Source organism: Osmia bicornis, chromosome 4, assembly GCF_907164935.1.
Source record: "Osmia bicornis bicornis chromosome 4, iOsmBic2.1, whole genome shotgun sequence".
Lineage (NCBI taxonomy): Eukaryota > Metazoa > Arthropoda > Insecta > Hymenoptera > Megachilidae > Osmia > Osmia bicornis.
The window spans coordinates 5,745,827-5,763,520 of record NC_060219.1 but is presented as its reverse complement, the minus strand read 5'-3'; the positions used below and the strand labels follow the sequence as shown (position 1 = coordinate 5,763,520).

The window sequence follows — 17,694 nt, the reverse complement described above, 5'->3', positions numbered from 1 at the left end:
ATTTAATAAACAAATAACGATAGAATGAAAACTAGGAATTAAATTCGTTTCCATCGAGTAGGTTTAGATAGAGCTCCTACAAAATGAAAATACACGGTACGGCTTAGTTCCGATCTGTTTGTTATCACTGCTTGAACTTGAGGAGGCCAGTCTTATTGCGGCCGTCACGGAATCCAGATCTATGTAGCAATCGGAATCGGTACGATCTGTCAATTCAGATATTCGTGTGTGTGGTTATCCTTCTCTTACCATGTGTTACGTGTGTGTCCTCGTGTGGTTAGGCACGTATATATAGGCGTATTAATATGTTTTGTAGCTTGATTGCTCGTGTGGTTGGGGATATGTATGTGTTCACATGTGTTATACACATAATATGATTCCTCACACAGTTGGGCATGTGTAAGTGGATATATAAATACGCGTCTTTGGTACTGTGATTTTTCATGTTACAGCAGATTACATGTATTATTGCATTTTTTAATGTGTTTATGTGAGTGCATCAAGCCTGGTTGCGTGTTCTCTTATATATTTCTCCCTTTTTTTTTCTGACTATTGTAATTTTTATTTTCAGGTCCAAGGATCCGAACTACTCTTTTTAATGACCTTAATTACACGGTGGACAACGATGCCGGAGAGACTGATCAATCAAGGGTCAATTCCAAGATGCATCGAAGGTGCAAGTGATACAAGTCCGGTAAGTCACATGTTTAGAGTATTTTTTATCCACAACCACCTTTGCAATGTATTTTATTTATATCAGAATGATTAAATTCTTAAATAAATAAAATAGTTGCATTGCATTGATATTTTTATTTATGTAGTATTATTAACACGTTCGCTACCAACGTTCTCATATGAAACGAAAATCTACTGTTTTTAATTCGTCAAAAATATGCAGATTTACATGTTAGGTTTGCCGCCTATTAACATTCATGTCAGGTCTTTGTGACGGAATAATGACGCAAAGCATGAAGATAGAGCAAATGAGAGAAACGGTTTTCCGTTTCTGTCTCTCTCCTTCTTACGGGCATACTTCCGTCGACGTTTTCTATCTTTATCTCTCGTTTTGGATAGTCTCCTTCTAATTCAGTCGGGAGCGATGGCTACAATACGATATCGAACAATTTCAAAACCAAAAGATTAATACTATCGCGTTAGAATTCAACGCAAGTTGGTTTTATTTTATTATTTTAAATAGGCGTTCTCAATTTGGTCAATTTTTTTATATTAACTCATTGTTTGCAGGAGCGAGATAAAATTTTAAACGTATCTTTTACAAAATTATGTTTTATTATACTATACATTGTTTTTACAATTTATTTGAAGCCTCGAATTCAATAACTCCTTAATGCGTTATACAAAGTTGAATTTAACAAACATATATATATTTCTATAGTATAAGATGTATTTAACAAAATGCAAAAACTTGTATTGAATTATTTTTCGTAGTTTGTTCCCAATTAATTTCTAAAGTTGACCTGATTTGGAGCGCTCTATACGTCTTCTTGCGCATCATTTGAAATCTTTAAAAATGCGCGGCATGCACAGTTGTACCACCTAGCGGACGCGAGGGTATTACTCCCATCGCTAGTGGTCGCAACTATTTATAATGGTAGCCGTTGGCTCCGAGTCTCGTGTTTCTCTTCTCTTTTATACTTACTCTTTCTCAGTTTCCCTGGCTCATTTCTCCTTTTCTCTCTTACGGTTTTCAAAGTGGTCGTTCTTTTTAAGCTTGGTTAATAGTGTCGCCAAGCATTCGTCCGAGTCAGACTGTGCTGTCTCTCCTCTCTTACCTGAGTGGACCGAAATAGAGCAATCGTTCGCGAGACCGACGCGATCAACGCTAAAACGACGCTACGCGACGCTTGCAGCTGTGCAATGAGCGAACAATAAACAATAACAAGACCGACGCGTGTCGTTAAACAGTGAGTAACGGGACCTGTTGCCGGTTGCCAAAACAATCCCGTTGAATGTCGCGCGTGCCATTGGTGAGATCGTGAAATGTTCGTAAACCAGTCTCCCGCCACGGGAACGAGGAATCGTGTGTCATGGCGGTGATCGTTGCACAAAACGGCCACGTTCACGTGCACATGGCTACAATGCTGGCTATCAAGGAGATGAAGAGAGGAAGAATGAGGAGCTGACTACGAAACGGCTTGACCGTGGGAAAACCACAATCGATGAGGTAAGAGTTAACGAGCAAATACGTCATATACGTATAGGATAAAAATCAATTTTCGGTTCGATAAACGAACGACAGATTTTTATGACAACCAAGCCAATTCACTTGTACACGTTACTTGCACGACGTTCCGTCAGTGTTTGAACATTCGTTTTACGGAGCCAGAAAACGACGCCGTCCTACGGCAGCCGGAACTCGACGGAAATTGACGATTTCTGTCGAGGGACGAGCGGGAACCACTTCGTGGTGGTTCGTGTTAATTCGCTATTTCCTGATAACGAGTGATACACGCGATAAGAACGATTATAAAATCTAACGTAGCGTAATGTGAGAATAACTGACAGCGCGATATAGATAGGAGCGTGAATAGAAATTTTAGATTTTCATTTTCTTGAGTGCCTACTCAAAAAATAACCTTAACGATAAGCGTAGAGTGATGACTTTTTATCATTAATTGCATACAAAGTAGTTCACTTTTGTGATATTAGACCAACACGTGATTAATGAGTTAAAATTTGCCACGTTCCAGCCTACCAGGTATGAAGCTCCAATCACATGTAATTGTCCTTCTAAGCCTGGTCACATTAAGTAGATGATTTAAGAAGGCACGTAGTGGTAAGAAGGTCGTGTTTTTAGTTCAAGCAATTATTCTGACCATAAAGTCACGTGCGTAGGTTGATTTATTATGAACTCCATTGTTTTCGTACAATCAGAAATAGCCGTAGGCGTAGAAACGTTAAATTAGGATCTCACGTTAGCGTTTAATCCTCGTCCAGTCAACATCGGGTCAATTTTGATCCAAGGTTAGACCTATTATATCAGCGGTAATGAAACAGAGCGTATTTCCTTACATCCTCACCTTTATCAAGAGGAACATTTAAGGAATTTATGCGCTTAATTTCTCGTATTTGGAGCTTTGAAGGTGGGAACTTGTAACAAAAGAGGAATTATCACGTGACACAGTTGATCGGTTCATTGGGTATGTAAGTGAAAGAGGGGATGGTCACGTGACCAAAAAGCGTTCCTAATAGGGAATTAGCGAACGCCATATAGAACCAGAAACATTAGTAACGAAATTCTTTAAAGAAATTAATTCATTTCTTGCACAACATTTAATTAACAAAATCATATAGCCAGCAGCACTTTCTACAGCACACGCTGTTATTACATGCTTTTAACGAATACGATGCAGTCGTATCAAACGTAAATCGTTGAAATTACAAGCCGCGTGCATTTTAGATCGTTGGATTTTAAAAATAGACCACAAATGATTCAATGATTAATATCGAAAACACGTTGCACTACAAACGATTAAACGTTTCCGAAGCGTTCCTACCATCGTACAATTGAAACGCCTCGAAATTAACCACGATGCGATGTCCCGTGTATGGTTGCAAATTGTTGCGTAATAATGCATAATAACTGTGAATACCTATTTCCTGTTGTACATTTGTGCGTTAACAAAGTATCTCACCTAGAATACGAGCGCTACGCTCGAATGATTAACTGCTTAGTGTCGACGGTGTTCCGGAAATGCGGACGATTATTTTGTAATTACGGGTATGTAAATATCGAAAGATTTGTATTTTCAGTTCACTGAAACTTTCAAATTATTCGGCGATTCCTTTATACTAAAAATATTTAACATGTCCCCGATAGCTATCGCATTTTCCACTGATTTTTACCTTTGTGTTTCATAAATTTATAATAATTTCTCATTTACATTATTAATCGTTAAACGATGGGTCCGTTGATACGGCAACAATTTACATTTAAAATATCAAAGATTATTTTGTCCATACTGCAGGGAATTAAATTTGATGCAATGGACTGATCGTGAAAAATTCATGAATTAAATTGATAAATTAATAGAGTGTTCAAACGTGATAAGCGAAATTTACTTAATTAGGGTATTCGTTATCTTCTTAATATTAATAATGCTTTTTAATTATATTCATAATTATAATATAAAGTATACTTTGAAAAAGGTAACGCTTTCTTGTTTATCCGTTTACGTAACGGAATATAATGCACCTGCTTCTCTTTAAAGATCAATACTTTAAAGGAAAGTTCTCACAGTTCAAACCATCACCCTCTTTCACATTTATTTTTATAATATTAGCACCTCGGCAGGCAATTACTATACAATATATCTTACCCTTAGATTTAAAAAAATGTGTTAAAAAATTCTTATCAATTTTATATTGCAATTTTTATCCAGCTATACATATACAAAACGTTTTCACGATCATTGGTTGAAGAGAAACGGAGTGATGTTGTTTCCCTCGCAGGAAATTAAACAAAAATGCATCGGTTGTTGGTAGAACATCAGAAGTTGTTTAGCCGACGCTTCGTTACGTCTTCACAATAGGCACGATTCAGACCGCATGTCAAGGGAATGCATACAGTTAAAGTCAGAGAGGTGCATCCGCATAAGTTGGAGTATCGTGCGTTAGTGTGTTGCTAACAGAGAGAAATGAATAGCATCGTACGTATTCATAGGATCTTTTAACTTTGTATGCATGTGTTGTAAACAACAGAGTCGTTCTGTTAACACATTCGCGGTGTAGTGTGTACTACGTTTATTCACGGCTTCTACGTTTCTTGCTTTAGAAATACGTAATTCAGGGAATTATTAGGAAAATAATCCTTGTTAACCCATGGAAGATAAATGTTTTAGAATCGAGGCGAACAGATACTGAGCTATACCGATCTATAATCAAAATGTTATTATATAAGGATTTGAAGAATTAATTATGTACAAAACCTTTAACCCTTTCCGATTGTACATCTTCTCCTATTCATAAGACCATTGTATCTTCTAGTATTTCAATTTTCCTTGAAAAGTTGCATAAGCCACTCCGTGCATCGAATGTACTTATGTATTTCTATAGTTACAAGGGTGAAGATTTTAATCTTCTTGTATACATATAATGTATTGTAATATCTTGTAACATATATTGAAACGTCGACAGGTATCCCTTTGAACAGGATTATAAATGTCGGTTCGACTTTAGACAAAGCCCATGTTCCATTTAAAAGCTTCCTCGTTCTTTTGGTTTTTCAAATTGTCTTCTAATTTTCTCATCTGATTTCTAATTTTTCATTGAAACTTACCAGGTGTGGCTTCTTTCTTCAGAGAGGATCTGAATTATTTTATTGGAAAAAGTTTCGAACAACTTTCCCCCGTTTTTATTCAACATTACAATAAATGGTTACTCGAAGTAGTTAGCGGAATTCTTCTCTAGATGTTTTCTCACGAACGATTATGCTCCGTTCGTTCGTCGTCCCATTTGTAACACACCGCATGCGGAAAACAACGATATAGGATACCCCTCTAATGGCATTATGGCATTATACAAAATAGAATTGGGTGCTTGCGGGATTTCCGAAGCCGTAACAGTTAACGATGCCTTGGGCTACTTCAAGCGAGCCAGTTGAGCAAAATTTGATAGCGAGACCAGCTCGGATTGACCAACTCTCTGATCGCGCCATTCTTCTTCTACTCGTGCGAATTACCAGTTGGTTAAAATACTCGTAAACGAACGGATTGCCGTTTATCTGGCACGTTATGCACCCCTCTTCGTACAGGCAACCCTAACTTCGTGATCCGTAGCTGAGAAAGTATCGTGGAAGAATATGGGAGATAAAGAAGAGACGGACCGGGAAGAGGATAAGGACGGGTGAGGATGAATATATCTTTCCTGGACGTGTGTAGCTTTTTAAGGAAACTCGAAATCTGTGAAATTAACGCGTCGATATCCTTTGATTCGAACGGTTTAGCTTCTCGTCCGGTGTAGTTTTGAACCTTGCGAATTATTATTTCTTTTCTGGGAGAATGATTCTCGACAACAGACGACAATTTCTTCGCGCTTTTCCTCCTTCACAATTAATTATTTCTTTATTGGCACGTTTGTACCTGCCACTTTATCAACAATCGTTACGACACTGAAGTTACAGCTGCAAAATAATATCCATTGTTATTTTATTCAGTACTCGAAGTCAATTAAGTAGTCGCTGTTCGAGACTCGCAAGATATTCTTCGTCGTGGTATCACCCGATTCTTTCGCTTTTCCTCGAATCCTTTCATTCGCTCATCACATTTTCTTAATAAAGTTTTTAAATACGCTCGAACGAATTTGAATAGGAAGCTTTTCAGAATCCGCGCCTTCCGTATTTATCATTTAATTCTTCAACGGAGAAATTCGCTCGCTCTTCGTTCAAAAGAATCGCTTAAACGTGAATCGTTTTAGAATGCACTTGGATATTTCCAAGTAATATACTTCCTTTTTAACAGAGATGATGAATTCCTTGATGCGATAAAAATATCATCGTTTTCATTTTCGCGCGGCTTTGCGAAACTCTTTAAAATAATTAAAAAGTTGCGTTATTAATTTTACCGCTACATCTTTCTGCATTTTAATATCAGCCAGCTCTTGAACGCTTGAAATCGTGTTAATATAAACGGCAAAGCTTTCGCCATGTCAGCTTAGCGAAATTGCCGAAGCACGTTGAGAAATTTATTATTCCAACGTCGAAAAACGCTTCCTGTCACCTGCCCCCTTTGATCGTCGAACACTTTTTATTCTTTGATTAAACCCCTGTTCTCGATATTAATTATTCTTCTTGTTTTTGTCCAATTTGAATACACCGTTTGAAAAACGCTCGAGGATCTCTTCGACGATGTTACGTAATATCGTCAGAGCCTTGCAGCTGCTTCCATTATCATTATCTTTCACGTGTTTCATCAGTGTAAAAGGTGGAAATTAAAAAATAAACGCACATAGTTTACTGTATTATTATGCTCTATGTAATAATATCGTTTAAACGATATGTGTTTCAGACGGATTAGGCACATCCGTTTGACTGTCAAACTTGAATCATCAATAATCCGTTGCAATGCTTTATTAGTCAGAATTTAAAAATACATGTTTGTATTTAGGAGATATTAATGCTCTCGGTGTTATGCCATTTCTATTTAAAATGATTATTTTAGGGGAATGTTCTGCATTCAAATTGTTAATTATCCTATTTTATCCTATTTCTTACTGTTTCATTTATTATAAAATATCTTTTATATCCCAACTATTTCCCACGATGAAATATTTTTTCCTCAGTGTGCAATTCCCAATAGTGACTCGCTGATTCCTGATCTTCTAACAATACTCCCGAAATTTTTCCTCATTTGCAATTCGTACGATCGTGAATTTTAAGGTCTCGAGACTTATTTTTAGCTGCATTAGTTATGACTTGCGAATAAAATCAATAATATTATTTCTATCAAGATATATATATATATTCTTCCGCGGATTTATTTAAAATGCTGAATTTACAACCATCCGGGGATGGTTCATTGAATTGATATTCTGTAACAGATACCTTTATCATAATTTGATCGTTAATTTCTGTTTTATTCAACAAAGTTTCTATTTATTATTCCGAAACCTAAATTAACGCGAAGTGCCGGTATTTCTTTACGACTGATATTTTAATCACCTTTCAAACATCCTTGAACGTCATTCGTAAAGCAATTAATGTCTCCAGGTATCGGTAAATACCTCGCGAATGATTGCTTCAAGGAAACTTTTTGATTTCGTCAAGTTTATCTCCGAGAAAGTCGTTACTTCTCGATAAGAGCGTAAACTTTCCGAATCACTGTTGCAGTTCTTCTGCGACGCGACGAGGAAAAAGAAACTTTTCAAATTCCTTATCCACGTTTCAATTTCTTATTCAAACTACTGCATTCGTACAGGTTTCTCCGTGATGAGTTTACATTTCGCATTTATAATTTAAGATATCGTTAGAATTTGTTAGATAAAATATTGAGAAACGATTAGCGGTTTCCTTCGTTCTTTTTACTGTTTTTGCGATAGGTAGCCAGGAAAATATAGTTCGTGTTTGAAATGTTACGTGTAGGTAGTGTGAAATTAATACTTGTAATTGACAGTAATAAGTTGAAGAAAAATACTCGAATTACGTGTTACGTTTGCGGAGATCATTTACGGGAACTTACGTGATTGCCTCTAATTATATCATACGATTTCGATCGTTTATCGAAATTGGGCTGTGTTTATTTAACTGAATATCATTCGATTATAACGTAACATTAATCGCAATGGTTTGAGTAGAGCTCGTCTACTCGAATTTCCAATTTCAATTAAACGTAAAAGACAACTGGAATTAGAGCCGTAGCAGGGATAGTTTAAGCGAACCATCCATGGTTGTTCGCAACTTGTCCGCAAACTTCAACATCATAGAGTTTCGAGTTACCTGGAGCATCTCGAGCCAAGTTTACAAAGTACGTTTGCACCAAGTCAAACGCGTAATCCGCATGGATGATTGTTGCTGACACGATGCACATTAAACTTCGAAATTCTCTCCTCTATCCTTGGAAAATTTATAATCTTGCCCCGTAGCGGATTTTCGCAAAGTTCAGATTCCTTGAACCCCATGTCACTGGTGCCTTCCAATTTTCCGTAAGAAAAATCATTATTTAACTTTCTTAGTTGGTTAAATTCTTACTAAATTTAAAAGAGAAAAAAGAGGTTGTAATTTAGAAATTGATCCTACAACAAATGGCAGAAATGGTAATTTGTCTTTAATTCTTTTCTCCTAACGTTTTTCTTCGCTTATTGTTAATGTAAATGACGAACGTCAATTCTTAATTCCTGTATACACGTGATCGAGATCACGCGATTATAATGATTCGCTCAACACCATACCGGTCCCTCCTGTTTGAACAGCCGGTCAGAGTGGGAGAACCGGTGTGATACAACAGACAAGAATGAAAAGCGAAGACACGTTGCATTATAGTATTCTCCGCGGAGCCTTCAAACACAGTTCGTTTCGATTCGTGAATCCTTCGACGGCAAAGAAAAGTTATGTTCCATAGATGTGAGATTGTGTTACGTTATTTCCAACTGATAGAAACAGTTAATGGTTTGTGTTAAATCAAAATTCATTTATTAATTACAATTACACGAATATTAATTAAGGTGGAAAATACATTGTGTTCTAATCGCAACTCCGAACCGGTCGTCGGTGATTACCAGTGGGGTAGTCAAGTTGTTAATCTTTCATTCATTTTAATATCGAAATGGATCAATTTTACTGAAATAAATGGAATTCTACTGTATGCTTGAGAAAATTGTTTGTATTACTGTGGCTCCCGTAGTGACTTTACCTGTTCGCTGGATTTCAGTTATTTTAATTTTTACCGTCTGATTGAATACGTCAGAATATTGTTGATAGATTGGCCACTTTCACGATGAATCCTTTCTACTTCGTCAAGTTTGACGTAACTTTTATCAAAGAAAATTATATTGGACACGATATTTTTTCAACTTTTCCAATATACAAATTGATCCTTCTTCCACTTCGAACAGAATCAACCAAGCACAGAATATTTTAATTCAAACATGACAGTCAATTTTCGTTTATCATCTTGATCCGATCTGGTTCGTTACGAAAAGAGTCGTGTGTACAACCATTAAAAGCTTGTCTCGTTTTACCAGAATGTTTCAATTTACCGCTTTGACGGAATTCTCTGTTCTATTTACGCTACGGTCACTGTGAACGGTTAGTTACGTACTTTGTTATCCCGTTGAAACAATTACAATTGAAATGGAACACGTTAGAGCAAGTTTTTCCAAACGAAAAACACAAGTTTCCTTTGAACCCCGTGCGCTATTAGAACGAAAGATACATAAATAAGCGACGAGGACAAATTTAATTGCAAAAACTTTATTTTCGAAACGAAACGAACGGTGCTGTTTGAGAAACCGTTCTCCTGTTAATAGTTCGAAAGTTGAGCCGACGTTGTAACGTTGTTAAATGTTGTAATACATGATCATACGTTATCGTCTGTACAGGGTAATTCTGTAACTGGGTCAGGTTAGTACGTAAAGTTAGAAAAAATTATAGAGGAGTTGTTGTTTTACTGTTTAATAAACTCTAATTACCATGATCTTCATGAATTACTTCTAATTGCTCTTCAGCAATTAATCCTTCTTGTATATGCAATTTAAATTGATGGCTATAAGAGGAAGATTATTGAAAAAGTTTAAATTTTCAAAGTTCTGTTTATGTATCTAAACCGGTTAGGTTCGTTTGTCCTCGATCGTGAAAAACATCGTGTTTACACAATTCTGTATCCATGTCTCATTTAACGCGTATTCATAATTCGATGTAAATTTTCGATTTTGCAATTTAAAATCCAACATTAATACATTCACTAGTGTTTTCCATCAGAATTAAGAAAATAATGTTCTTGTAATTTTGATGAGATGGTAATATTAATTGATACTTTGAATATTGCGGTATAAAAGATTGTGAAATTTTTTAATTTATTCAGTTGATGTTTTACATAAGTAGTAGCGTATTATTATTGCTTGAAATTTTAGATTTATATTAAATTTGTGGCGCTTGCCACCCGCATGACATTCAACGTGTTGGATTTACAGCATAATCCGTAAAATCACGTGAAGTTTTAAAGGTGACTCGTTTGAACAGTGATTTACGTTTAAGAGAATTTCGAAGTGTGATTTTTATCGGGTGCCCCTGACGTAATATCTTGCTAGAAAATGTGAATGACGTGGTCGTCGTTGCTGTTAGTGAAACGCGGAGTTGCAGAGGAGATCGGAGGAAAGTGCATCAGTGCATTTACGGTTACACGAATTCCGTCTTTTGTCATCTGCTGGAGTATTTCCCATCTAAAAAAAAACATTCAGGAAAATGTTCATCGAATGTTTACCCTGGTTCAGTTGGCTAAGCTGCAACAGTTCCTCACCGGAACCTACCAAAGTATATGGATTGAGCTTTAAGTGAGTCTATGTATTATAAATTTGTTTTTTTTTTATCAATCTTTACGTTTACTTTGAAAACGATTACAAATTTCCTTTGAGATTTATACGATAACATAGTGTTGGACCTTTGTATTTATTTTGAAAATAATACCGCGATCTCAAATTCATTTTCTCGAGATTTATGTGGTACAAGTGGTGCATGGATTATATTAGGTTTACTTTGAAATTTATATGATAATAGATTGTACGGGTTACAAATGAGCCTTTATGTTTATTGTCAAAACAGCACTATGATCTCAAATGTATTTTCTTAATATCTGGAAGATGATTGTTGCATAGTTATTGTTAATGAAAATATAATTGAAGGTAGAAAATTGAACGATTCGAAGTATTATTACCGACTGACCGAATGCGTTATTTTTACTCTTACCTGGAATATTGAAATTCAGTTGATACAAGGGACAAACTATCGCCCTATATTTATACACGTCGAGAGGAAACTTGAATAAATTTACATGAATTGTCAAGAGTCAGTGTACAAAGCGTGTGCTGTTGACAATTTCATTTGAATATTTCAAATCTTGCGCGGACCATAGAAAATTTGTTACGAAATTTTACCCGTTTCAAACTGTGAATAATTAATAGACCTATTCAGAAATCAAGGGAATATCGGATGACGTACGTAGCGAACAATTTTTAATATTTCAAATTGATGGAAATTCATTTAGAAATCAAGTCCCTTTCAGTCTATTTTAATTCAATAAAGAATCAATTGTACTTCTGAAATGAAGCTTCTCATTTAACATTTCGAGTTGCTCGAGTTTACTGAATCTTCCTTGATTCTGGAGTTATAATGCTGCTTGGAATTATGTAAAATACATGATAATTTTTAGAAAAATTCGCAGTTGCGCAAGAAACTTTCACATTGTTGAAATTAGGACAAACTGTAACATTGCTCCAGATTTGATGATTTTTGTGTACCAGATTCTGTCCTTTGATAATTATGGAATAGAATGTTTAGGTCATGACAATATATTGACAATGAGTCACGTTACTTTGCATAACTTTACGTACAATGATAATACGTTACGTAGACTCTAGTATTATATTAATAGATTCTATAATTGTATCAGATCAGTTGTAACAACAATTACATGATTTTCTCATTTTTATTCGATATTAAATCACGCGTTCTCTGCCGAGCGAACAATTATTACATATCTCTTTTCTGGTTTCAAGTGGTCTGCGATCAAAGTGGTTAATAGTTAACCATGTAATAAAGTTAACTTTAAAACTATACACGTCGTGAGAGATTAACGAGCCGGCCGTGAAATTCGTTCAGCTACTCGTGTAACGCAATTCTCGGGCTTCATAAATTCCGTTGTCGGAAATAAGCACGTACAAGCCGTTTAATCTTTGTTTGAAACGCCTCGGTACGAATGGTCAGACTATTTCTAATCGACCCAGGCCTCGACAGAAGTGACTGTGATCACGCGAAGTGTTTCCAACCGGAATAAACAAATTAGCATCGAGGCTGGTTAGAATTTTCTTGGTCAACAAGAGTCACCTGTGTATATATGTACAAAGTCTCTGGTTTCACAAGCATCCACTATTGCTCCTCAAGATATCCATCTACCCTCTGGTTGATACTGTGGTTTTGCAAGTTTTACAAATCATTTTATATACAATATATCAAGTTTTGTAGAATTGAAGAATAATTAGTAATTTGAAAATATGAGTCGAATGCTAGTAGTTCTAACGTTAATCAATTCATCACCGCAATAGAAATAGCCGTAACTATGATACTGAAATTATGATACTGCATCGAATAGTATGAAATATGTAAGTACCTAATAAAAATCGATACTTCTGCGAAAGTATTGATATCCATTTGGTACTTTTTAAAATGATGAAAGTATGTTAGTATTGCATAGGTATCAATATTTTGTTGAAATATCAAATTGATAATTTCTCATTGGAATATTATCAGTATTTCTCGATACAATATCGTTGATGGATTGTAAAAATGACGTTATTTATAGGATGACTTGACATTTAGGATATTACTTTTGAACAAAAGGAAGCATTATATTCTTGAACCTTTTTCGTTAATGAATCTGTCCAACCAGCCTGATTTTGTTCCACGAGTAAAGTGTTACCTGAAGTCCAGCAGATACAGAGAAATAACGAGGCGAATGGTACAAAAGCTCGCGACTGGGAATCTCTAAATGGGTCGCAGCTTTTTGATTGAGCTTTCAGTTCTTCAACGAGGAGCACCCAGTTTGCTCACCTTTTATTCCTTCTTTCACGCTTCTTCATTGTGATCTCTTCGAGTGAAAATGATTCCTTAGCCGGGACTTTTACAATGAGAGTTAAACGGAAGTTTCTTTCTTTTACTTCCTACTTTTTTCTTACCTTAAATTATTATTGTTAGATTTATTCTTTAATCCTCATTTTATTAACAGTAATAGGCACGAAATAGAAAAGTTGAAATTCAAAAATTAACTAAAAAATGCAAAAGAATCGATTTAAGTACTCTCATTGCTTTACTGGAGTTACTGGAAATAAAGAATTTCCCTGTTACTTTTGTTCTCCCGTTTTTTCTGGTGCTTGCCTTAGCCGATTTTCCCGTCCGACTTTTCATGGAATAAGATTCTATTATAAGTTGGCGTGGTAGTTTTTCGTTTGTCCCTTTTCTCCTTGATTTCTGAATCCGAAACGTGGCTTCCTTGACCTCCATTCATAATGAAATTAAAATGGTTCCTTTTTTTTTTTTTCGATGTGAATACAAGCTTGTCGCGCGAAAAGGTCAAGGGTCAAAGCACTAGTGGTCGATTTCGTTTGCATGGTAATATCTTAATTGCAATGCTTTGCAAATTAATTAGTAGTTAATTAGATAAAATGCAGCGACGTACAGATTTTTAACGAGCCGTTCGAGTTCCTTGAGAACTCGCCTCTTTACTTCTCCTCGCGTGGTTTGTCTGTTTACTGTTTCAACAATGCTGATAAATTAATTAATTGTAAACGTTTGTCTTTAAATATTTTTCTGATAAACAAATTAATCATTTCTTTGTGTAATTATATTCAGTTATGAATATCTCTCATCCCGATTGAAACTTTTCAGTTCGTTCAAAGTTTAGCTTCAGTTTCTCCGATGGTTTCCATTCAATTGGAAGCCTGTTTACCTGCATAAAGTTTTCAAACGAAAGCACGGAATGCTCCCGTTTTGTTCGTTGTTTAATTTTTTAGATATTTATTAAATAAATAAAGAGGATGGTTCGAGCCGGAGTGAACGTTAATTCGAATGAATATTCAAGAGGTGGAAAGCAGCATCAGGCAAAGCATTCTCTGGGATCCCACGTCGATCGTTATCGGATAATGAAATTCTTTTTTTTTCCCTTCCGTATTTTCGACAATATGCAAATTTACTGCATACAGTTAAATTCGAATCAATTTTCGTGATGAAACGTTACAGATACATGCGTGTTGGTCTAAACTATACATGTGCATTTCCACTGCGAGAGCCATCGTGTCAATAGAAATTTCGTTGATAATTATATTCAGAACCCTTCTTTCTTTTTTCTTTTGTAATTTCTTGATTTTCTCGTCCTAGCTATCAGTGATCTCCAGGACAATCAACCTGTTGATTATAAATCGCGACAGGTGCTTGCGAAGTTGATATCGTTTCAGCGACTGAACTTTCGTTTCTGAATTGAAAATATCAGAAAATATAATAATTGAATCTTTAATTATTTGCTGACAATTAAATATTGTAATCAGAAACGAAGGTTTGGTTATCATTTTTACACATTTAAGTAGATATTTCTCAGGTGCACTTTTTGTATAGTTAAGTATACACTGTATTTTATCCTATTTTGTATGTCCCCTGTCAAATCTCGTAAAAGATATATTTTTCTATTTTGAAATGCTTCGAGAGAGGGGGCACACATTCTAAAGACCTCCGTATGTACATAGTTACAGATATTCATGAAGCATAAATGCTATTTTATTGTACTTTTGTAATTTTAATTACAATTTGCATTGTTCTCAGCGAACGAATTTTTTATTATTCAGAAATATTCTAACAAATATGTATGTATCGAACATCTCTCAATTATAATTGGATCGGATTTACAGTAACCACCGAGATGGTTCCCTGATCCTGTTTAAATTTTCATCGTACCCTCGTGTTGCTCCAGATTCGCCTGGTTTCGTCGAAATAGATTCCCACAGTCGATTCTTTTTCCCGACATTTTCACGTCACGTAGCCGCGAAATCGATTCGCTCTTTTATCTCGGTCGCAGACACCCTTCTTGTTTTCGATAAGCAAATCGGTGCCACACGGTTCTGACGCAATCGAATGTGCATACTCGTTTCGAAACCAGTCAAATCGAAGAAACATTTGCACATATCGCTTGTACTTACTCGAATAATTTGCATACTTTCAAGTTTCCTTTTTTGGAACGTCAGTTACCCTTCACTGTTAACCTTTGCCGATTTAAGAGGCGTTTAAAAATAGGTCAACTTTCGGCCGTACTAGATGTGACTAAATATTTCTACTGTGGCAGACAATGTATTAATACCGCAGTGAAAATGGACATGTGTAGTCAGACATATTAAACCATTAATTAAGAAACATACGAATAGCTTGTTGAAGCATTCAATTTTCAACCTTATGCTGTTAATATAATAACAGTTTGAAACATTTCCTCTCATCACTCTTATTAATACAAAATTTGTCATGTTTTTATTAACATAAAAACCCCTGAGGCAGTCAACATGTTAATCCTTTGCTCTCCATTAGCCTTATCAGGTTAATACAAGAAGTACAGCAATGTTTATATGGTAACGTTATAATTAGAATATAAATTTTAAGCATTTCGAAAAATTCCCTTGGAGAAAAATGAAATTTAATTTTCTACGTAATGGTCCCGTAAAAGTGTTCTCGAATTTGTTCCTTAATCATGTTAGAAGATCGTCGGAGTGCAAAGGGTTAAAGTAGAAAGTTAATTGTAAAATGGTCTGCTGACACACGTGTGCTGTTTTCTTGTTCGTGTGCTGCGTGTGTGTGCCCCGTCCCTCGAGGGCAGCCAGTGCTTTCAGTGATCGTATACCACCATTTCGGTGTTTTCTCGTGTGCATTGTAGGTTGCTCGGATTGTCGCCGGAACTAGGACAACGGGTGCATTTCGCAGAGGGCACGAACTTACGATGCCGCGAAGATAAGAAACCGTCCGATGAGTCGGAGGAAAGGTTGGCAATGTGTGAAAGGGAGCAGATTGTGTGGCAAGAAACGAGAGATTCGTGTGATTGCCTTGTGTGAAAGCCCTTTTCTCTTCCCTATTTTCTTTATTTTTATTTTTATTTTTTTTATTTTTGTGAAGTTTGCCCTTGTGGTTCTGGATTGCAGTGTCTGAAGAGATGGATCCTTTCATCTGTAAATTTGACTGGTAGGGTGGTTTTTTTGTTACTATATAATTTGCAAAAATGAACACAAAATCTTGTTAAGAATGTATGATATGTTATTGAAATTATTTAATATCAATATAAGTAAATCATTTTCTGGGAAAATAGTATTATTGGTTCAGTTTTGCTTCTCATTGTATGCCAAAGGTATACAATGTACCTATCCATTGAACGATGAGACTGCATTTGTCACTGATAAAAACGATCGACGTGACACGTTTGGAAAAAGATTTTATTATCAAAGCTCTATACAATAAATCCCTTTAACGATTCCAAAAACGTTTACATGGATTTTCCGGAGAATATTGGAAGTCCTGCAGCGAAATTCTTTTCAATCTCTCGGTTATCCAGAATATGTCATAAAAATAGCAAAAACGTGATCATCTTTTGGGATCACGTCCATCTTGGACAATGAAAAATATGTGCTAGCATCAGGTCCTTGAAATAGGGCGGATTGTAGATCCTTTGGTGATCCTCTGCCTTTTGCTTTATCAATTGCTGATATGAAAACGAATGCAAGTATTTTATATTGCAAGTAGAAATTAGCAATTAGTAATTTTATATCTTTTCAAGTATCATTTCGTAAATAGTCTTGAAAGCTAAAATAACAAAAGTGATAAATTCTACGAAACGGGTGGTCGTCAGAATGTTAATTAAATCTCTAATACTAATTTGATTAGGAAATCCCAAATTTGATCAAGATAAACATAGAATTCCATGGAACAGAAGTCGGGAATCCTAGCTCTGATGGATTAAGATTTCGTAGAATAACTTTAAACAAGTATTTTTAGAATGATGGAGGGTTTTAATTACATTTCTAAATTAATTCCGATCTTCGTTGAAATGTAACAAGGATGAAAATTACTGAAAGAGATTAAGGAGAGTTTCACAGGACAGAGTAACGCGAATTGTAACAATTAATCAGAACGATGGAACGTATTCCGTGGAAAGTTCTAAATGTAGCTGTCAGTTTCTCGTTAGGTTATTACATACGCGGGGATTCTGTGGAAACCGAGATACCGTATGGTGACCTTTCAAATTTAATCATTCGCCTGCGCTTTTATCGTACCGGAATTCAACGGGAGATTTGGATTAGCTAATAGGATAAACGTAACATGGATCGTCGAATTCAAACGGATTAATTTGGGCGTGAACGATGAATGAACACGTTCTTGCGTGAATTATAATTGGTTAGAGGCTAATTTAGGACGGTACTTCGTGACAATTTTATCTACCGCATCAG

General features: G+C 35.7%; 1 protein-coding gene across 5 annotated transcripts in view; it reads left to right on the top strand.

Moving 5' to 3' along the window:
• Window positions 1-8,954: 8,954 nt before the first annotated feature.
• Window positions 8,955-17,694, top strand: part of LOC114879956 (eye-specific diacylglycerol kinase) — a 40,923-nt gene continuing 32,183 nt past the window's right edge. Inside the window, exons 1-3 of one of the 5 annotated variants that reach the window (XM_029195460.2) lie at window positions 8,955-9,121; window positions 10,796-11,004; window positions 16,134-16,238. In XM_029195460.2, the coding sequence (XP_029051293.2) occupies window positions 10,916-11,004; window positions 16,134-16,238 (194 nt within the window). In that variant the 5' untranslated portion in view covers window positions 8,955-9,121; window positions 10,796-10,915. Of the gene's footprint in view, window positions 9,122-9,318; window positions 10,076-10,555; window positions 11,005-16,133; window positions 16,239-17,694 lie in introns of those variants that run through there. The other 4 variants (XM_046285493.1, XM_046285491.1, XM_046285492.1 and 1 more) reach the window with 4 other exon arrangements.